The sequence below is a fragment of the Peromyscus californicus genome, unplaced genomic scaffold (assembly GCF_007827085.1).
Source record: "Peromyscus californicus insignis strain IS unplaced genomic scaffold, ASM782708v3 Scaffold_9__1_contigs__length_137607984, whole genome shotgun sequence".
NCBI lineage: Eukaryota > Metazoa > Chordata > Mammalia > Rodentia > Cricetidae > Peromyscus > Peromyscus californicus.
In genome coordinates this window covers 95861033-95885440 of record NW_026294617.1, presented here as the reverse complement: position 1 = coordinate 95885440, position 24408 = coordinate 95861033, and the positions used below count along the sequence as shown (strand labels likewise).

General features: G+C 35.8%; 1 protein-coding gene across 1 annotated transcript in view; it reads right to left on the bottom strand.

Moving 5' to 3' along the window:
- The window catches only part of Dpyd (dihydropyrimidine dehydrogenase), an 849077-nt gene that overhangs the window by 721748 nt on the left and 102921 nt on the right, over positions 1–24408 (bottom strand). Inside the window, exon 3 of the mRNA XM_052730491.1 lies at positions 10874–10956. Within this exon, the coding sequence (XP_052586451.1) occupies positions 10874–10956 (83 nt within the window). The remainder of the gene's footprint in view (positions 1–10873; positions 10957–24408) is intronic.

Below are 24408 nucleotides of genomic sequence, written 5' to 3'. Positions count from 1 at the left end.
GAACTGCTATATGAGCCAGCTGTTCCACTCCTGGGAATATCCTCAGAGAACTCCAGATCCTACCCCAGAGATAGCTGCACCCCATGTTTATTGTTGTTCTATTCACTATAGCAAAGGAATGGAAAAAAACCTCATAGTACATCAACAGATAAATAGGTAATGAGATCTATACATATAAAATAGAATGCTATTAATCTCTAAGGAAAAACAAAATCACAAAATTTCAGGGAAACATGTGGACTTATAGTGTATAACATCCAAGGAGTCCACCCAGTCTCAGAAAGAACAAAAGGAACACATGTTCTCCTTCATATGTGTTTCATAGCCTATCATAAACATATACATGTACATATGTAAACAAATGCATATTTTGGTATTATGTAACATATACAGAGAAGAAGAAAGTATGATGAGAGACAGTATGCAGGTGAAGGACACATGAATCATGAAAGAGGACATAAAGCCTACTATTTTTCTAGTGTTAACTCTGTCATGGATTTTTCATTTTTCCAACTGGATACATGCATGAAAATGTGACTTATAGTGAAAGTGTAAAATACAAAATGAAGCTCCATGGATTCGGAATGGCTCCTCTAACTACCTAAGAGTTCACTGAGATGGATAGCCTTTGGGTCTCCACAGGTTTTTGTGTGGGTGGCTAAGTTAATATAGTTGTGTGATATTTTTGATTTTAAATTCTTTATAATAAAGTGAATTTTATTTTGTCAAACTAAGAAAAGAAAAAGATGTGAGAGACATACAGACGTATCCACATAAATGGTCCTTAGAGATGATCTGGGGAAATTGTGGGATCCAGTCATTGCATCTTAGCACATTATAAAATGTACCCAGATTGATTACAGTAGCTTCTTTAAAAAGCCAATGTGTTCCTAAACAATAGTCTATTATCTATAAATCTGTTCTATTATTCTCCTTAAGTTGTAGAAGATGCCAAATATAATTACAAAATACATATTCAAAACATGTAAACCACTAATTTTCCACTTGTAAAAGCCTGATTCAAAAAGCAATTTACTTTATGGTTTACTTAAGCTCTGTAACTACATTAAAATATGATAGTATATACACAACAGCTTGTTAACAAGATTATCAAAACATTAAAATCATAATGCGCCACTTCAATTATGGATCCTTAAAATTAGAGCTAATCCTCACAGCACCAATTTTTATCTCCTAAACAATTTTAGCTATTAGCTGCTCATTCAAATCCTGTACCTCAGATGATAGGCTTTCCAGAGGAACAACTTAACTTTGCACTCTTCTTTGGTAACAAACAAAAGCTGGCCCTTTTCCTTCTAGACCATCAGTTCTCAACCTGTGGGTCATGACCCCATATGGGGGAGGGGTCACAAATCAGATATTCTGCATATCAAATATTTATATTACAAGTCATAACAGTAGCATAATTACATTTGTGAAGTAGCAATAAAAATAATTTTATGGTTGGGAGTCAGCACAACATGAGGAACTGTATTAAAGGGTCACAGTATTTGGAAGGTTGAACCATTGGTCTATACTGTATGAAGCAGTCTTTGATAAGAAGGGGGAAATGGAATCCTTTTCCTGGCCTCTGCTTAGGGGTTTCTACTGATGTTCTTGGCAGTAGAGTCATTTAAATTAGTTATCCTAATGTTATTATAAGTTATCCTAATGTTGTTATAAGTTATCCTAAGTTATTCCAAAGGTATCAATTTGGTCATCTAAAGACATTCACAATATTGACGTGGGTTTTTTTCTAAAAATATTGCTCTTACTCAAGTAGTGCATAGAACACAGTAGTCACACCAAGTTGAACATATTGATTCTTATGCCAGTAACTATGACAATGGGCTTTATAAACAACCAAGTTAACCTGCACTTGATTTCCTTTGTGCTGCTTTTCACAGAACTTATAGCAGGTAATTATATAGTCAATATTCCTTACACAGGACTAATTAAATTTTAAAGTAGTGAAAATAATGCTATACTAAAAACATTTAAAATGATATTCAGGGTCTAGAGAGATGGTTCAGTGGTTAAGAGTATTTGGGGTTCTTATACATGACCTGGGTTTGGTCCCCAACACCCACATGGCAGCTCACAACCACGTGTAACACCAGTTATGGGGGATTTGATGTCCTCTTATAGCCTTCATGGGCCATATATATATATATACCTGTAGGTAAAGCATGCACACACATGAAATAAAAGTAAATTTTTAAATATGTATAATTTTATAAAATTTATAAAATGTATGCAATTGAGACAAAATTTATAAACAATTCAGAAGTGTTATTGCTGAGCATGTTCATGGTTTTAATAAATATTAGCAAGTATTACAATACCTTTTTCTATTCCCCATGAATGGTAAAAATTAAACAGGCCATCTGAAATTGCTTTCAGTCTCCCCCGCAAAGTTGAGTAAATAAAAACCTTAGTATTCACGTGTGTGACAAGCAGGAGATAGAAAATATGTGTTGCATGCAATGATATTCACACTGTACAATTAACATGAAATTAATGACTCTATGCATTTGCTGACCTATGCCAACAATGCTGATAATAACAAATACACCATTATCTGCAAATATAGTGAAGAGATGCTTCTGTCTTCAGATTTCAAACTATCTAAAGGCAGTCTGCTTGAGTTTTTAAATGAAAGAAAACTTGAGGAAGAATACCATTAATATAGTATCAAATTTTAATTAAAACAGTATTTTTTTCTACGGCTATAATTACAAACATTTTGTATTCTTCAAATGTACGCACATGCCTGGATATTTCTGATTATACTAATGATGTGTATTTATTCCTGAAAATGCTAAACACAAATATGCTACAATGCTAAACCATCTAACATCACACACAGCACAATATAATATATTCAGAATTTTAAAAAGAAAATTTCCTTACCATCCATATTATTTGAACAACCTACCAATTTCAATATTAATTGAATTTCATCATTATTATATTTCATTAAAATTAATTGAATTATAACTTGAATTATAAATATTTTTTAAACCTTCCTCATTCATTTTGTATTCTTTTTGAAGCCTACTTTAAATTATCTCAGTTTTCTAGTCACTTACTACATTTTGTAATTTGCTGCTCTCAGATATTGAAAAATTTCTTTTAAAATTATAAAATAATTTTATGGAACCTGACTGTATGCATGTAATCCTAATGCACATAGAAAAAGCAAAGGGAATTCTAAATCTGTACATACTGTCATACTGAGAGTTTTCTTTGACTTGGAGAAGTGATTTTATGTGTATATACATATACATATATATATATATAGAGAGAGAGAGAGTATATATATATACTATGTAAACACAAACATAATACATAATTGCACATGCATGTTTATCTCCAAAACATGAAAAGTAGGACAGTGATAATGTTTTTATTTAGATGGACAAATTCTCAATAAGATAATTCTTTGCTCAAATTATGGTGGAAAGTCAGTTAAAGAAATTCTAATTTAGCAAGGGATGCATTTAATAGATAAAGCAGTACTTCAGTCCAACTACACAGTGGAAAAGCTTGTGCATCAGATGGCAACTGGTCTCACCACCACTAGATATTAACAAGAGAGTAAAATTAAAGACATACTTAAATTCCTACATTGACACAAAGTAGGCTTGGAAACCTGAATAACCTATCTGTGTTTTGAAATATCCTGTGGACTTCAATCTTCCTATCTGAAGTTTAGATTATTATTTATATTCCTGAATCAAGCACATTACAGCAATTTTAACCTTTTGATTCAAACAACATGTACACTGGTTGTATCTCCTAGAATCATTTTCTAAGTTGACATGGTTAAATCTATTTTTTGACTCTGCATCTATGCTGAGCTTCTGTTGCACCTTCAAACACTATTACCCACACCAGGAAAAAAGCCAGCAAACAGAAATTGTACAACTCAACATCTCCACCTAGTGACAACAATCTCAACACGTGATGAAGCCAAGCAAAGAGGAGAAGACTCAGCTCCTGATGTCCTGGCAGCTCCACTGGATGATAAGAATCCAGAAGCAACAGCCCTCACCCAACAGCCAGCTCCTCTAACACAATACTAGTTCACATCTGGACACTTTGGGTCTCCAGTTAGTGGTCTTGTAGAGCTATGTCCTTCAATCCAAACAATTTACATCTCCATACAGTCATTAAGTCCCGAAAATGGCTTCCAAAATATTTCACTTTTGTTTTTCTTAATGAAAAATACTATATTCTACATCACATTCTTTTACAGAATTTAGCTTCTCTGTTTCCCAGGTTATTCAGTTCTGCTATCTATGATTTCCACGTGTCATTGTTGTGTCCTGGTGTTCATTGTTCACTTCTGTCTCTGGAATTCCAAGTAGACACATGTATAAAGGAGCCTTACCTTCCCCCTTATACTCAGCCTTCATTACAGGATCCAAGATAGGCACCAAATATTAAAGTACAGAAATCAAATCACCTTGGAGTGAAGAGAGCTTTGATTCAGCTGAGATAAGCAGAAAATACTATGAAAGGAAGGCACAAAGTTACTCTTAAATTCATTATCCTACAGTGGACCAGAGACTTGACCTGGAGAAAGTGGCTTTTTTTCTTGTGCTTAAATATGTGTCTTTAGTGTCATCATTTTCACAAACTTTGTAGAAGATTTCCACAGAAAAGGAGCAGGACGATGGGTGATACACAAGTATGTAAGTCAGTCCTTTGGTGTTTTACGTGTGAAGACTACAGTGAATTTCCCAATCAATTCCACAAACATACATGACAGAAGCAAATTATTTTAAAGTTACTTTGTGCTATTAAAAGAAAACAATATATACAAACATTGTAACATGTGGTTAAAAATGATTCCTTTCTGTTATTCTCATGACTCACATCAAGTCTCTGAAATTTATAATCTTACTTAGGTTGGATCAAACTAATATTATGATTAATGTCACAATTAAATCTTATTCAATTGGACCAAGGTTATATACAATCTATTATTTTAAAAAAATTATCCAGATTTTCCGTAATTTCTATGGCTTCTGAACAATGCATTTATAGATGGTAAATTAATACAAAAGGATATGTTTATTTTAAGGCTATTAGTGGTTATTAACACTTCATTCCTCAACACATTAGTAAATTACATTCCTCATGGATTCTGTAAACATGAGAATGGCTATCTTTCGCACTCAGAACTGTTCTCCCCACTGAACTTAAGTAATAATCACCTGCAAGCAATTTCTGTAATTTTTTAAAGCTTTCAGCTTTTGTCTGCCAGATCAAAATACTGTCTGCATATTTTGGAGAATCTCAATCATAGTTTTCCAGTGATATATCAAGTTATTTTTTGATCTGTTGTACAGGTGGCAAGACAGTTCACTGAAGTCTTTACATTTTGCTGATATTTTCCCATGTATAGATTTTTAGTGTAATCAAAGCTTTGTGATTATTTCCAATGGTATTTAGTTTATTATCTTCACTTGTCAAACCTCAAAGATATGGTCACTTCCATAATCCATTGGAATTTGGCCTTTTAATTTTTTTATTTCATTTAACTATTTAATACCCATGAAGTTTGTTTTGGCCATTTGCAATAAAAATATAAAGTGATTTCCCTTTTCAAACAGCAAAAGTTTATTCCACTTATTAAGTGATTCAGCATATTCTGAATAATTTTGGGTACTTTATCTGAATAACTTCACTAGATCTTTATAGGGATTCCTGTCGAGGACAGCCATTGAGTGACTATAATACAAAGAAAAGCTTATGAATTCTTACATTCACTTTGAAGAAAATCCATTTCATCAACTGTCTTCCTTAAACTTTAATATATTATGAGCTTATCCTTCTTCAGTCCTGAAGATTGAAGCCAGGGCCTCACAAATACTAAGCTAGTGCTCTACCACAGAGCTACATTCCTAGCACCTTTTTACTTATTAGATTATTTTCCTGGTTGATCTTCTTAGGCCATTTAGAAACAAATAATGATTTAGAGAATAATACTCTTTTTTTTCTCTTCTATATCAACCCATACTTGTCAGCTTCGGTTTTACACTTGTTGCTCTGTTGTGAATGGAGCTTTTCTGTCATCTTCATAAGAAAGAGAGCACTCCTATGCTTGATGTACATGACAATGGTATTGGCTCATGGTGGCCTGTCTCTTGACTGTAACTCCATCACTGTGAGACTGCTGCACATCATTTTAGCAACATAAAATCTTGCTTTTAGGAAAGTACCATCTAAACCACAGTCATCACATGAATTCTTTAAGTAAAGTATTTAAATACATACAATAAACAATTCCACTATTCTAATAAACTGGTCACATTTTGTGGGCTCCGTAGCCATGCTCTGAATGTCTCTATGGTCCACAGAATGTAGATAGGGACCTGCCAACTACAATCTTCACTCCTCAGATGCTCCATATTATAGCCAAGTCTTACTACTGGAGGGGAGCAATTGAAATTTAAAGTCTTAAAATGTTTTTCTTTTCTTTTCTTTTTTTTTATTTATTAATAAAAGCACTTGTAACTTCAGCTGTGAAGTTTCCTTTTGCACAGGCAGTGGCAAACATTAAAATAAGAAGAGGAAAAGGAAAGCATGATAGCAAAATGAGAGACTTAGAGTAAACACTAATCAGGCTGGCCGCACGTTAACTCTGGGCTGGACTCTTCAATACTAAAGCAGTCTTGGCTCAGCCATGGTAGTGATTCAGGAGGCTGAGACAAGAGGGTTGCTATGGGTTCAAGGTCCACTTGGACAACATAGCAAGTACCAGACCATCTGGAGCTACATAGGAAGACTGTCTCAGAAAACAAACCCAAACAATAGCAACAACAGCAAACACAGACGCTTTCCTCTTCAGAGAGAGAGAGGATTAACCCCAAAAGAATTCGTAAATCTGGATCTTGGAAGATGGCTCCGTGTGGAAGGGTGCTTGCTGCCATCCTTGAAAACCTGAGTTTGATCCCCAGAAACTGACTCTCAATAATTTGTCCTCTCACCTCCACATGTGTGTCATGGCTGTGTGTACGCACACCCCCACACCCATCCCTGACACACACTTGCTTCCCCTGGGCCCAACAACTCACTCCTAGCAGAGTGTTGAGTGCTAGCATTTTGCCACTTCTAGGTGAAATCAAATAAACACACTTTCTCCTATATTCAGTTTTTAACGTTATCATATTAGATTTTTACTCCTGTTCTCATTCTCTGATTTGATAAACTACTCTTGAAAACCCCACACCTTCCCATGACTACAAACATCAAAATACTAACAAACTCCAAATGGGCACATCACCCTCACTTTTGGTCCTGAATTGTGGAACTATATTTTTCGGGTGCCTACTTCACATTCCACACATGGAGCAGCCTTCACTATCTCAAAGGCATCTGAAAAGAAAAATCACCTTCATGTAGTTCTTTTTCTTCTTCCCTCTCTCAGGTACTATAATTACCTAACATGATATTTAGCCAGAATAATAGATTGATAAAGTTGTAGTTCCTATTCTTTTTACATAGTCTGAAGGCATCCTTACACCTAGGATCCTGGACAGTATTAAGGCAATTCATGAACTGATGAGGAGCAGATTCAAGATGCATTGCAAAGACTAGCCAAGAAAAAAGGCTGGAGGAGGACACACAGGGCTGAGGAGGGGCAGAATCCTCTCTAAGTGACAGATGCAGGAGAAGCTTCGTAGATCAGGAGGTACCAAACAGGAGAAAGGCCTCAGGACAGGAGCCAAGTTCAATCTGCCAACTCTAGCCAGATGTGCCCTAGCTAGCTCCTCCACCCCCCCACCTCTAAACATTCTTAGAACAAGAGTACCCCTGTGGACACCTGAAGTCACTGAAGAGCTGGTGAATAGATGAACTGGTGAGAGAAGAGGATGCCTCCTTTGTTAAGCTAATCCATGGTGGTGGACAAAAAAAGGATCTACTGTTAAGTGTATGGACCCTGGGCGAATTCAAAAGCGACCTAGCCTTCTCCTCCACTGAATAGTGAAGCTAATTTTGAAGAGCCAAAGGATGGTTTCTATACCTGTATGATACTTTCTCCTCTGTACTCCAATTCTATAGAACAATAAATTTACCTATATAATTTTATATTCAGTGTTATCACAATATCCTAATATCCTAAAAATCCTTTTAAAAAAAGATTCCTTGAAATAATTTAAATTGTTTTTCACAGAACACTAGATTCTATAGCAAGTTGGCCTGCACCACATGCTACCAAAAATATTTTCAATGAGCTTCCCGATGTCACTCTCTTTGCTAACTGAGGCTCCCCTAAGTTATTGCTACCTGTTCCCTAATGCCCCAAACCTGGGGCTCCCATTAGCCCAGTGAAATCCTGAATGCTTCATTTGTAGTTAGAATTCATGACATAGAGGAGATCTAGTATTAATTTTTAAAAAAGCCCATCTGCATGTATGTTTGTGATAAAAAATAATAATAATTCATTCACACACACACAAAAGCTTGCCTTCTATCACAGCCTTACTGTTTTTAAAGCACACCTTCACATTCCAGTGTCCTGTTCATCACTCTATACTGTTTTCTCTACATACAACAGTGTCCTTTAACCTCAGGCAACCTCTTCACCTCTCTGAATGTTGGTCCAGCCATTCTTCATATGAGCAAGAACTTTCACAGATGAGAGATGCACTTTCCTCCTTGAAAGTTCTTGCATCACATTGAGATCTCTTCTGTCTATATTTTCTTTTCATGTGAAAGACTGAGTTCTTGGTGTATTAAAAATAGAGGGTGAGCATGAACAATATACTACATCATCTCATGCTACTGGTTACTAAATTATTTCATTGCACTTAGTCCAGACATTCATATGTGCATGCATGTATGTGGACACATAAAATATTCAGTCTAAGTAAACAAGTGCATTTCACCACCATGTGATTAAATTCTGAATTAAATTATCTGGGCTGTTGCCTTACTCATTGCATGGGTGGTCAGGGGTCATTCCAACTAGGTAATTAATGCTGTTTCCCCACCCCCACCCATTCATTCCTACTTGTTCTCTAAAAGCAAGCTCTCCCAGTATGTTCAAAATACTATTTACTTTTAAAAACTGGCAGAATTTAACAATCGTTTTATCTACAGTTCTCCTACAATTCGACTTGTTTTTTCTTGCGGACAGATCTCCTGCAAAGCTCCCAAGTCCTTCCGTTCATTGTGTTGCCCCCATTCACATCCACATCCATTCACATAGCCCTTTCAATTCTCTCTGTGTTTTTAGTTTTCAGTTCTTTTATTCAAAAGCATGAGAGCTGGCATCCTCTTTGTCTTCCTGTTTGTCTACGTATTTATTTCACGATGAATGGAAATTCAATTACAAAAAAAAATTGGCTTCTAAATAGATATTAGTATGCACATTTCACATATTCAAAAGTATAATATAAGCTCTACATAAATGACATGTCCAATTTGTAACAGTGTGGTAGTTTCCAATAAAGAATAAAAAATATATTTAAAAACAGGAGTTCATTCATGATTTCTGTCCTAGACTTTCCTGCGGTATATTTTATACTTCATTTTTAATTTGCAATTATTTTCAGTAACTTAAACTTTGCTAAACTGCCGCTGCATTTTATATAGACACACATTCTCTACTGCGTACTCAGTTTTATTTTTCCATCTTTTTTATTAGTAAAGACATTAACAATAAAATAGGTTCCCTTGCTCTGGCTGGTAATTTCTCCTGCACACTAGTAATATATTATTCCCCTTTTTGTGACATCATAATCATCTATACAGAAGTACCATGTATCTTTGTGTAGAAGCTACTGTTTCCATTAAATTTAATTACCTCCCCCTGTGGTTTTAAATAGAAGTGGCTTCAAAATGAGGGCAGCTTCTATTAAATTTAATTACTTTCTCCTGCTGCTTGCATGGTAAAAGGGAGGTTGCTAAATGAGAGTGGCTTCTAAACTAAAGTATATGGTAGCTGTGTGACAGCAATAACAAAATTGTATTGAAACGCCCAGCAAGTCTGTTAGACATCCCGTTTCTCCTAGTTTAACTTTCTGTACCTTAAAGCCATTAAAAATAAATGACCATTAAGATAATTTTTAAGTAACATTTTTTATGAGTAAAACAAAGGAAAATGCACCATTTCTTTGCACAAATGCAGAGTGAGCCACTGTAAGGTTCCAGCTGGGAACTTCCAGGGCTAATGCTGTTTGTGACTTTCTTGTTCTAAGGATGATAAACTGATTACTCAGACATTGTTAATACCTAGTTAAAAACGAATTTAAAGGATGCTTCATGAACCGTTATTAAAAAGATAGCAAGGCTGGTGTGATTTTTGAGAAAATAAAAATAGTAATGTTAAGTGAAAAAAAAATCAGGTTACTTATAGGTCTTTGCATCCAAAAGAAAGTGGTTCTATGCTTTGAAATACTGAAAAAATGTAAGTTATTTTAAAAATAATTTTTCATCTTATAAAATATAACAAAAGATGAAATTTTAAGTACTTCTTTTCAAATTAAATATTAATTAGGAAATGGTACTCAGCTAAGCTACCTTTACACAGTGTTTATTTTCCACTCACAAGCAGAATTTAGATGAACAATATTTTCATTCAATTGCACAATTTAGTATAAATATAAAACAAGACACCCCGTAAGCATTTTAAGTAACAAATTAAACATTTACATTTTTTACTGTGCACTGAGGCTTAACATTTATGCAGCTTCAAAACCAAAGTACAGCCTCAAGGGAAGTCCCTCTACTGACAAATTAATACCTTAGAGAACAGAGCTGAATGGTGGCAATGAACTCATTTGTTCCCCCAATAATGAAGAATGACTTTTTCTTTACCACATCTGTGACTGTTGCTATGGTGACCCAGACTTACCTCATTGCTTCTCGGAGAGCTCCTCGCTCACCAAGAGTAGTGTGCTTGATGTCATCAAAATTATTCTCCAGCTTCTCACAGGTCTGCAACACATTAAAACACTGAATTAATCTTCCACACCCCCAGAAAAATTACATCTATGTGGTTATGTAAAAATATAATCAATTGTATTGATCATGGGCTCATGAAAAATAGGCACAATGCTTTAATTGGGTGGGATTCATTAAAATCGACACTGAAATTCAACAGCCACAAACTCTCGAGTCTTATGATGTAGCTGCAGGAGAAATCTTTTTATCATTTTTTTTTCTCAAAATAGGTGTAAAAAAAAAAAATGTGTCACACAAAACTAGCCAAACTGCCAGGGCTCAGAACAGCAATTAGTTTCCTAAAATAATCTCCAATTAATTAAAGCAAATGTAAATTGAAAAGAGAAAAATCAGTAAATAAGTTCAAAATAACACTGGTAAGTGTATATGACAATGATCCATTTCAAAATTAGGTAGTATGTACTGAAATGGAGAGGGTCACAGTGTGGTAAAAGTTCCACAAATTTTAAGCATATTTAAGAACCAGGTCCTCAGAACAACCTCCTCTGTTACATTTGAAATTACATGTATGAATCCACATATTTTTATCTCAAAATACATCAACCTGATTGCTGTGATATCAAATATTTGAGGGCTATTAAATCAAGAAACCACACCACAGGCAATTTAAACTTCATAAATGTTTCTATTAAGTAGTACATACACTGGTTACTAGTGCATTGAAATTTCTGAAAGTAAATTTAAGTTTTTACTACAATTCTTAATTTAATGGTATACTTTACATAAACAATTATATATAATGTAACAAGTTTTAGGAACATAGAACTCCTATGAAATTTTAGACTAAGTGGGTATTTGTTATAATCTTTTCAGACACTGGTGTTTTGTAGATAGTGGTAGCATTTAGAGAACAAAAAGAAGTTTGGTTTTTTTTTTTCCTTTTGGTTTTTGGTTTTGTCTTTGGTTTTTAATTTTAGAAACAGAATAGTTAAGTAATAAAATTTAATTATTAATGTATCATTTCTATTCCCAAGTTATAAATAAACATGCTGGATTTCAGAAGACTGTAGAACTTAGATTATTGATTTCCAATGTACAAGAGTTAATTAATTTCCAACCCACTGGTATTCAATTCATCATGCTCGCCTTTAGTTCTGCTGTTTTAACTAGATCAAATTAAGGAAAAGATTGTTTTACTGTTTAATCAAATTACTTTATAATGAGAATCTTGAAATTTTCCAAAATAACTTAAATTCTGGATTCCTTTAACTGATCTAAAGTCATTTGCTGGACACATGCATTGGAAATCATTTTATGCTCTGGTTTAGGATTTTTTCATATTTTTAGTTTTCTCACAAAGAAAAAATTTTGCATCTAAGGATGCTGAATATATTATTTTTTTTCTAATATTTGGTTAGTGTTTGTATGGCCCATTTACTTGAAATGTTCTTCAAAGTAAAGAAAGCTTCCTTTAGTATTAATAAGAATGACTTGCTGGTGTATATTTCACCTTTTGGTAAAACCTGCCTGTGAGGTGACATTTATATGGTTTAATACTGAAAATCACATCATATAGATAATCAATGAAGTACTATTTCCCTTAAATACCATCTGTCATTTGGAGTCATTTTCCCATAATTAAGTTTCAGTGCTGACAGAATCTATTTTTCAATTGTATTCTGATCAATTGATCAATTTTCCATACTGTGCCAGTACCATGCACCTTAATTATATATCTACACTATAATAAATAAATTTATTCCTACAAATAAATGTAGGAAAATAACTAAATAGGAAAAGACAAAAAAATTACATAATCTTTCATGAAGAAAATTCAAATACTGTAACAAAAGTCAAGTTCTATATGATTATTCAACAGTAAAATGAAAATGTAAGCCATAACTTAGTGCCACTATATATTTGTGATGTGTGTAAAATGAAAAAGATAGACCATACAGTGTTGCTGTTCTAGTATAAAAAGCTCTACGCTAATAATAGACCTGTAAACTGTTACAGTCACTTTGAAAAACGATGGCTATTGCTTCAACAGTCAACCATTTGCTTCTCTGGCCCAGCTGCGTTACACCTGAGAATAATGTATAGTGTATTCATCCAAAGCCCTATGGGAAAATATTAATGTAAACATTGTTTCATATTCCAAGAGTAAAAGCAAAGAAGTTTCATATTAAGGTGAAATATATGTGATGTAATACATTCATACTCTAAAAAACTATGTAGCACTGAGAATGAATGACTATAACTATACTAAGTAACATAGAGGCACCTCAAATAACTAAGATTCAAAGAAATGATAGACAGAAGAAAACACACTCAAAGGTACCCCCTTCTAGTTTTCTTCTCTGTTACTGTGACACAACAGTGACCTAACCAACTTCAGGAGGGAAAGGCTTTACAACTCCCAAGTAACAATCCATCACCAAAGGGAAGTCAGGGCAGGAGATCAAGGCAGGAACCTGGAGGAAAGAACTGAAGCAGAGGCCATGTAGGAACCTGCGTATGATCTTACCCCTAGGTTACATCAGCTACATTTCTTACATAGCTCAAGCCCAGGTGCTTAGGGATGGTACCATCCACAGTACGAAGGCCCTCTATATCAACTAGCCATTAAGAAAATGCACTATAGACATGCCCACAGGCCAAGCCAAAGGAAGCAATTTCTCACTTAAAGAGATTCCCTCTTCCAGGAGTGTCAAGTTGAAAACAGAATCTAATCTATGACTTATTCCATTTGTATCAAGTTCAAAGATGTGCCAGACTACAATGAATAATCTAAAAATTGACAATGTCATTTGGAGTCACATTAAAAAGAATGAAATATCAAACAACTAAAAACTATAAAGAATCACATTTAAAAAAAATTTTTTTTGAATGGGAAAACATCCAATTGCAATGAACTGGAAGACTTCCTATTGCTAAGGTGGTGTTATTCTTTGGATTGATCCAATGACCCCATCCAATTTATAGCAAAATGCCACTTGATTTTTTTTTTCAAACTTGGAGAAACTTCCCAAAATTCACATGAATGCCAGAGGCTAGATATTCAAAACATGCTCAGGAAACGGAATGAAGTTACAAGAATTAGACCTCCAATTTCAAAACCTTTTTACCATGAATACAGTTTGTGTAGTTGTGGCAAAAGCTTACAAACATACATACTAAAGGACAGAATTGAGAGTGCAAATGGACCCTAACACTTATGGTCAATTCAATATTTAAAAGTGAACCAAGAAAATTCACTGTGAGTCAGCATGGACTTTGCAGAAATGACACAGGAGAGTGAAGTCAGACTCTTGACTCACACAGCATTCCAAACCAACTCAAAATGATCACAGACCTGGACAAGAGCTAAAATTCAAAACATTTCAAAGGGAGATGTTTTTCTGACTTTAATTAATCTATGAAAATCAGGGTTTTCATAGACAAAAAAAAAAAGACCAAGAAATCATACTTGATAAAAGACTTGTCTCTTGAATATGTAACAACTCAAACTCAACTCAATAAGACAACTTCTGCCTCCCCTATATTTTTAAATGGGCAAATACTTCTCAGTAGATATATTTTCAAAGAAAATACAAAATGGGCAATGAAAATTTTAAAATGTCCACATAATTATTCTTCAGAAGAATCATGGATCACTAAATTCAGGAAGAAGGGTAATAACATCATAGAGCTACATTTTCATTTGGTCACATGCTGACCATGTGAATGTAAAGATTCTATCTCATTAGAAAACATTTGGTGCTGTCTTAGAATGTCAGCACATGAACCAGCTGAGTATAATCAACGTATAGTTAACCCAATTATGACCAGCAATTACACTTTTATAATATGACTTTTATAATGAAACAAAACACGATTCCATATAAAAATGTGTATTCAGATTTTCACATCAGCACTATAAATAACTGACACCAAGTAGAGACAACCTAAAAGCCAGTAAAATGACAAATGGATAATCAGTGTGGTATCACCATACCGCAGACCACTATTGTCTGTAAAGAGTGAAGTCACATACATTGTCCGCTGTGGATGAGCCATGAAACATTATGCTAAGTGGGGGAAAAAAGTCATATATAAATGATAGCATTTTATAATTCCATTTATAAAATACCTAGTCTGGGCAAATCAATAGAAAGCAGATTAGTGGTTGCCAAGGGCTGTAGAAAGCACGAAGTAGGGTGCTGCTAATGGGAATTTGATTTCTTGGAAATGAGAAGAAATGTCCTGGAATTTGTGGTAATTAAGATACCACTTGTGAATAGACTACAAATTATGAAATTATACTTTCAAAGGGTGAACTATATGGTATGTGTGACATAACTCCACAAAACTGTTGTTTTGAAAAGAGGCAAGGTAGTCTACTACAGTACTGAAGGTATCCGGCCTTGGGAGGCCTAAGAGGCTCTTCTATGTACTGATCAGTTAACTTCTTGAAAGTTCCCTTAAGCTTCCACATGAAATTATAACAATAAAAAGGTTTTGAGGGAGATTGAAGGAAAGATGTGTTTATCTTGACTTAAGCATGAAATAATATACATATATATCAAAATATCATGTTACTTCATTAATATACATGTGTGTGGTTTGGGATATTACCTAAAAATAAACTTATAATTTCAAAGATATACCTCCGAGTGAATAAGTTCATAAAGTTTTAATACTGGCTAAGAATCATAATTCAGTCTCATCCAAATGGAGTTAAAATTCAAGAATTTAAAGTGCTTCAAAATGTCTGACATAACAAATATTTGCTATAGTTTAGCAAGTTTATGCTTTGGTTTTGCTTTTTATTGTACGGGTTGTGGTTTAGGAATTTTGAGGCAGGTCCCAAATTTGAGATTTTTTTCTGCCTCAGTTTCCCAAGTACTGAAAATATAAATGAACATTACAACATGTGGCTGTTGTTTAGAAGTATTATTATTTATTGCTACTGTTGTCTATTGGTTGATTCCTGAGAAGGAGTCTGATTCTAATAAACATTTGACATTGCAGTAAGTTAATTACATACTTTTTACCTGAAGATTGAATGTTTTCTTAGTTTGTTTTTGTTTTTTGTTTTTGTTTTTGTTTGGAGTTTTGTGTTGGTTTGCTTAAAGACAGTTTCCTACAGTCCAGGTGGGTCTCAAAATTGTTACACAACTAAGGATCACTATGACGATCCTCCTGCATCTACATCCTAAGGTCTGGGATTATAGATGCACTGTACCATACCCAGAGTGTTGAACATTAAAAAACAACATTTATAAGGTTGGATATAATTTCACAATGAGAAATTGAATCATTTGTACCACAAGGCCAGTACGTGCACATTTTTCCAATTCTTCTGCACTAACACCCAAGCCTGGTTAGAATCTAGACTTCCGAATTGAAAGTAGAGTTTCCTTTGTTGTTGTAATTTTTTAAAATATTCTTTTATATTTGGCTGTAGTACCAGCAGTCAGAAGAAAAGGGGAAACCCAATAGCATCTCATATGTGTGTGTATGTATGAAATACATATATTTCAAGTAACTATATATTTATACTCTAGTGTAAAATGTCATTTCTAATATTCATACAAAAGTAATCAGTTTTTAGACAAAACTGGTTCTTACAAAAATTCATGGATCATTCTCATGTGAGTGAGAATTAAGGGGAGAAGACTAAACTTTTTTAACATTAAACAAATAGTTAAATAAAAGACTTTTAAATCTGAGAGATTGTACATCCTTATTACAACTGTTACTTACATGATTTTTTTTGGGGGGTGGTTATTTATTTTATGTATGAGTACTCTACTGCATATACACTTTATGCCATAACAGGGCATCGGATCCCACTAGAGATGGGGATCCCACTAGAGATGGTTGTCAGGCACCATGTGGTTGCTGGGAATTGAACTCAAGGCCTCTGGAAGAACAGTCAGTGCTTTTAACCACTGAGCCATCTCGTCAGCCCCCATACATGGATTTTTTTTTTTTTTAAAGCAGATGCTTCTATGAAAACACAAAACAATTTTTAGGGAGATGCTTTAAAATTAAATATTATGCTTATGGAAAACAAGTGTCTTAGTCAGGGTTACTACTGCTATTTATGAAACACTATGACTAAAAGTGACTTGGGAAGAAAAAGGTTTATTTTACTCATAGTTCCATTTAACATTTCATTATCAAAAGCGGTGAGGGCAGGAGCTTATGCAGAGGCCGTGGATGGGATGCTGCCTACAGGCTTGCTCCCCATGACTTGCTAGGCTGCTTTCTTATATAATCCAGAACAACAACCTCAGGTATGGCGACACCCACAATGAGCTGGGTCCTCCCCCATCAATCATTCATCAAGAAAATGCCCTCCAGCAGGGTCTTATGGAGGCATGTTCTCAACTGAGGTTCCCTCCTTTAAGATAACTCTTGTTTGTGTGTCAAATTGACATAAAACTAGCCAGCACACCAACTAAGCTTTCTCTGTTTCTCATAGCACCGTTCTTCACCACAGCTATATCTAGTGTGGTTACAGCATATTGATGCCCTTTCCTTAGGGTGAAAATAAGAGAGCTGAGGACATCACATACAGTCTATCATTGGTTACACTTCCAGTGAACGTAGAAAAAGTGTAAAGGAAGCACCATGAAATGATTATATTGATAACTAGAGTTTTCCTTAAATGTTCATAATATTCCACTGAACTTATGTGTAATTATTTATTTGGCTAATTTCTATTTTTTGCTTGTTTTCTATTATCTCTATAAAAACAAGGAAGGAATTGATGTGTAGAAGTGAATTAAAAGATTAAAAAGTCTTAAGAAAGGAAAAAAAAGAAAGGTCACTGCAATTATTCATTCAAACTAATTTGCTATTTAATGCAAATTATTACTTTCATCTAAAACCCGCTCCAAGTATGTGACCACTACCATCAGAGGTGGCATCACGAATGAAAATTCAGGGTGTTTAATTCTAAATCTCTATACTTTTGTTCCTTAATTCAAAAATTAATGGAAAGCACTGTTAATGTCCTCTTTGGTCACATGATATTTTTAACTTCCTTTTCTTTGGAATTGGGTTGCTACAGCTAACTATTTAGGTGGATTACTGCTAAGTCTGAGGTCTTACTTTTTCTTTTCAAATTTTAAATGACTGACTCTTGCTATGAAACCTCCTCTTATTAAATGGATGCCTCCTCAGTGACAACTTCTAAACCAGACATGGAAACAAATATTTCTGTTTAATTGCCATGAATACTTTTTTTTCAAAAAATTTCCGTGCCCATGTATCTCTTGGTCACATCTATTTATCTGTAATTTAACAAAAATCAATCTGTGTGTCCCACGGTGCTTTTATTCAGCTGATTATATTTTTAAGCAAGCCTCGGAGACTTTGCATTTTCCAACGGGAATTAGTGAAATTACACAGCACTATACCTGAAGCTTTTTATTTTAAAACAATCATCTTCCATTTACCTATTGTCTTTAGAACCAGCAGTGCTGCAGGAAACATGCAGTTTAATTTTTAATAGCATTGGCAAGGCATGATAATTGCAGTACTGTAATTAAGAGAGGATTTTGAAGATCGTAGTTTAGCCATTTAAAGTTACTCTCTATGCCTGAGCAATAATGCTAGAAGCAAAATATCATAAAGAAGGGCAAAGACTGGAAGCCGCCTGTCACTACATTATGACACACTGGCTTGGACTCCAGCAGGAGTAAGAAGACCACATCCAGCCTATGTCATCAAGTAATCATGTTTGAAATGCCTTGGGGAAAGCTGTATAATAATATGAAATAAGCAAGAATTAATGCTAAATTTTCATTATTTCTCATTAATTCATGTTCTTTTTTTAAATGCAAGCCAATAAGATCACCGTTTGAAAACAGTTTATGTTAATATCCACAGACAACAACAACAACAACAAACAGAATCCTTGAGGAAACTTTAATGTTTGAGACACAGAGGTTTAAAATTATACAGATGGTTGAGAATCTACCTTAAAAGAAAAAGGAAATGGGTATTTGTATCGTTTTCTTTTTTAAAAAAAATATTGTGAAATACTTCCCTTTTTTTCTTCTTTTTTTAATTTTATAATTTAATTTAATTTTACATATCAGCCACGGATTCCCTTGTTCTCCCCCACTCCCACCTTTCCCCCAGGCCACCCCACATTCCCATCTCCTCCAGGGCAAAGACTCCCCTGGGGATTCAGTTCAACCTGGTGGATTCAGTCCAGGGAGGTCCAGTCCCCTCCTCCCAGGCTGAGCCAAGTGTCCCTGTATAAGCCCCAGGTTCCAAACAGCCAGCTCATGCACTGAGGACAGGTCCCAGTCCCACTGCCTGGATGTCTCCTAAACAGATTAAGCTAATCAACTGTCTCACTTATCCAGAGGGCCTGATCCAGTTGGGGGCTCCTCAGCTATTGGTTCATAGTTCATGTGTTTCCATTCGTTTGGCTATTTGTCCCTGTGCTTTTTCCAATCTTGGTCTCAACAATTCTCACTCATACAAACCCTCCACTTTCTTGACAATTGGACTCCTGGAGCTCCACCTGTGGCCTGGTCATGGATCTCTGCATCCGGTTCCCTCAGTCATTGGATGAGGTTTCTAGCTCGACAATTAGGGTATTTGGCCATCCTATCACCAGAGTAGGTCAGTTCCTGCTTTCTCTCGACCATTGTGAGTAGTCTATTGTGGAGGTATCTTTGTGGATTTCTGTGGACCTCTCTAGCCCTTTGCTTCTTCCTATTCTCATGTGGTCTTCATTTATCATGGTCTCTTAGTCCTTGTTCTCACTCTCTGTTCTTGATCCAGCTGGGATCTCCTGCCTCCTAAGCTCTCTTTCCCTCGACCCTTGCCCTTCATTACCCCCCCACTCACCTCCAGGTTGTTCATGTAGATCTCATCCATTTTTCTGCCATTGGGTGATCCCTGTGTCTTTCTTGGGGTCCTGTTTTTTGGTAGCCTCCCTGGAGTTGTGAGTAGCAGTCTAGTCATCTTTGTTTTACATCTAGTATCCTCCTATGAGTAGGTACATACCATGTTTGTCTTTCTGAGTCTGGGTTACCTCACTCAGGATGACTTTTTTCTAGATCCATCCATTTGCCTGCAAATCTCATGATGTCATTGTTTTTCCCTGCTGAGTAGTATGATATAAAATACCTTGGGGTAACACTAACCAAGCAAGTGAAGGACCTATATGACAAGAACTTTAAGTCCCTGAAAAAAGAAATTGAAGAAGATGTCAGAAAATGGAAAGATCTCCCATGCTCATGGATAGGCAGGATTAACATAGTAAAAATGGCAATCTTACCAAAAGCAATCTACAGATTCAATGCAATCCCCATCAAAATACCAACACAATTCTTCACAGACCTGGAAAGAATAATACTCAACTTCATATGGAAAAACAAAAAACCCAGGATAGCCAAAAGAATCCTGTACAATAAAACAACCTCTGGAGGCATCACGATCCCTGACCTCAAGCTCTACTACAGAGCTACAGTAATAATAACAGCTAGGTACTGGCATAAAAACCAACATGTGGACCAATGGAATCGAATTGAAGACCCTGACATTAATCTGCACACCTATGAACATATAATTTTTGATAAAGAAGCCAAAACTGTACAATGGAAAAAAGAAAGCATCTTCAACAAATGATGCTGGCACAACTGGATGTCAACATGTAGAAGGCTGCAAATAGATCCATATCTGTCACCATGCACAAAATTTAAGTCCAAGTGGGTCAAAGACCTCAACATAAATCCAGGTACTCTGAACCTGATAGAAGAGAAAGTAGGAAGTAGTCTTAAACGCATTGGCATAGGAGATCACTTCCTAAATATAATACCAGTAGCACAGACACTGAGAGAAACAATCAATCAATGGGACCTCTTGAAACTGAGAAGCTTTTGTAGAGCAAAGGATACGGTCAACAAGGCAAAGTGACAGCCTACAGAATGGGAAAAGGTCTTCACCAACCCCACATCTGACAGAGGACTGATATCCAGAATATATAAAGAACTCAGGAAATTAGACATCAAAATGCCCAACAGTCCAATTAAGAAATGGGCTATTGAACTAAACAGAGAATTCTCAACAGAAGAAGCTCAAATCTAAGGAATTGCTCAACATCCCTAGTCATCAGAGAAATGCAAATCAAAACGAGTCTGAGATACCACCTTACACCTGTCAGAATGGCTAAGATCAAAAACACTGAAGACAGCTTATGCTGGAAAGGATATGGAGCTAGGGGAACTCTACTCCACTGCTGGTGGGAATGCAAGCTTGTACAACCACTTTGGAAATCAATATGGCGCTTTCTTAGAAAATTGGGAATCAATCTCCCCCAAGACCTAGCTATAACACTCTTGGGCATATACCCAAGGAATGCTCAATCATACCACAAGAGCACTTGCTCAGCTATGTTCATAGCAGCATTGTTTGTAATAGCCAAAATCTGGAAATAACCTAGATGCCCTTCAACTGAAGAATGGATAAATAAAATATTGTATCATTTTCTAACACGACGTCGTGGACTGAGACCACAAAGAAGAAGGAGAAGTGGGGTGGGGACATTCATTGGTTGGTACACTGCCTGCTGCACAAATACACAGATGTGAATTGGATCCCTAGCACCGGAGTAGAGCAACTGGGTGCAATAGCATATGCCTGCAATCTGAACTTTCCAGGAGGTGGAGAAAGGAGGGTCCCTGAAGTTTATTGGCTAGTCAGCCTAGCTGAAATCATGAGCTCCAGGTTCAATGAGAGCCCCTGTCTAAAAAAAGCAAGAAGGATGTGTAGTGGGTAGCCATTCCAGCTTTGATCTGGAAGTTCCAACCCCCATTGAGACTTCGGCAACTGTCACGCCTACAAGGCGGGGCCAAGGGAGGCGCCGGGGGACCCGAGATCTGGATCGGCGGGCGCTCTCTCTGTTGCGGGACCCTGGACTGGAGAGGTGGACTGAGCAGAGCTCCAGAGAACACCGCTGGACTGTGATACACCTTCCCCAGACTCCGCGACCTACCTATCCCTTAATTTGTAAGTTACGCCATTAAATAAATCTCCTTTTAACTACGTGGAGTGGCCTTAAAAATTTCACCAATAAGGATGGAGGAAAAAACTGACATAGAACTCCAGCCTCTATGTATATCCATATACAAGCTCTTTTGCACCCACGTGCGAACAGCAAACATGAAAATAATCAAACTTCCACCTGCTTCCTCTCTCATCCCTTCCTCCCTGCCCTTCCTCCCTACTGTTTCCATTATCCCTATGATCCTCCATGCCTTCATCCTCCTTGTCATCTCAATAAAACTTTAAATTTTATCTTGTGTCCACCATTGTAGGGGGTACAGCTTATAAAAGAAGACACAAAATAATTGGATTGTAATTATTTTCAGATTCATCCTGAACACATAGACACTTCTTGACTGTTTATTTTCCCCACTGAGACAGGAGATGCAAATGTTTCTTTATAATAAAGATAAAAAAAAAGGACAGAGCCACAAAAGACCTGAAAAAGGTTCCCTTGAATACTCTATGGCTCAAGAAACCATTAGGCCAACCTTCTGTTAGCTAAAGAGAACATTCCAGAGCCTTTGAAGGACATTTAGCATTATAAAGAAGACAACCTTTGATTTTTAGGAGGGATTTACCTGGAGAGGGCTCAGAACTGCATCTTCTATCATGAGATAAAATAAAAAGCCTAACTTAGTATAAGGTTGACTAACAGAAAAAGAAAGAATGTTCCATGTTTTCTACTCTGAGCATGACTGAGGTTTATTATGCTCAATGAAACACAGAGGAAATAAGTAAGACTATAGGCATTTCAACAATGTACCTTAGCCAAAATATTTCCATACCCAGAAATAAAAATCAAATCCAAGATTATTACGTTTCATGAATATAAAAGAGAATCAAACTCCACAGGGCTTGAATTCTATTTCTAACAGTATTAGGCTCTCACCGTATGTAACACACAGCTCAAGCAACCGACACTGTCATCTGCTTATCTTCTGCATAAATTTAAGCATTAAAATTCCAATTGGTCTGAGGCACATAGGTTCCCTGTCATGCTCTCCATCATTATCTTCTCCCTGACATCAAGGATTAATCACTACATAAAAATGGAGCCAATAACCTACCAAAGTCCTTTCTCAGCTCTCAGTTCACAAGGGTATAGAGCAAAGAAAAATTAAAATCTTATTTGTAAATGGCAAATATCTTTAAAGAAACTGTCCATTATATTAATGGAGGGCAATTTTAGAAAGCAACGTCAATCAAACACAACACAGATTATTGGCGGCTGACTTTGCAGAGTAAGAAAGTTCCTGGAACCTCTAGAAACTACCAAAATGCAGATTCTGGGATGGGTGAATAATAGTTTGCAAGGAATGTCAAGCAGGGCACTTCTGTCAGTGTGTGCTATATAACTAACAGTGTGGAGAAACAAGGAATCCAACATACACATGTTTAGGCCAAATTAATATCCACAAATATTTAGCAGGCAACAGTCTTTATTTGGGTCTGTGACACCACTGTGACAAATATAATGAGCAATTAAATTCCCAAGTGTTCAGATTTTGGCAGCAATTAAAGGAGAAACAGGAAACTAAGCATGAAAACCCTGTTTCAGTGGCTTCTTGCCAAACGAATCCCCATGGGTTGAAGGAAGGTCTAGAGTTTCAAGTGTTGTAGATTTTATGGTGTTTTATGATTCGTCTGCATTAAGGATTAAGTTAAAAATAATGAAACGAATATGTAGAATACCAACATCAACTCTGGAGAAAATACCAGGCACAATGCCCTAGCACTGAGAAATTTAAATAAGATCACTAAATAAGTTATCCTTGTCTAACCTGTGCCAAAAAAAAAAAAATAATCCAATCAACCTTATCTACCCCTTCATTCACATTCTGGATGGAGGTAGGATGAAGTAAAGCAAGGAGAGCTATAAGATTATATTACTAAATAAAAACTAGACACTGCTATTTTTATTAAGACTTAATTTTCATGGGTCTGTATGTGTTATTGGATAATCAAAATATCAAAAACAACAAGATGGAGATAAAATGTATATACTAACTAATCTAAGCTTAATAAATTAGGAAAGTAATTTTAATAAATGAAAGGTCCCAGGCAGTCAATGGCATAGCCAGAAGAACTCAGGGCCCAGATGACAAAGAAACTGAAAGCAGAAGGTTCAATAGCCTTCAGGTGAGAAAGAGTAATCAATCCGCTGTCAGCCAGTGTGCCAGGTGGAGAGCTAGAGATATAAATATGAAAGATTTTGACTTGTTCCCACACTAGAGAGAAAAAAGGCAAGAGGCAAATGAACCACATGCCTTTGCAATGATTTAGTTTTCCACATAAAGAGCAAAGGTGTGAGGAGCCTAAGCCCAAAGTGGCTGTAGTCTGGGACATCATCACTGTTGCCTACTGGAGACAATCCTAGACTTGTTATGGAAATAAGCTTCTTAAGTTTCCTTAATTATTATTGCA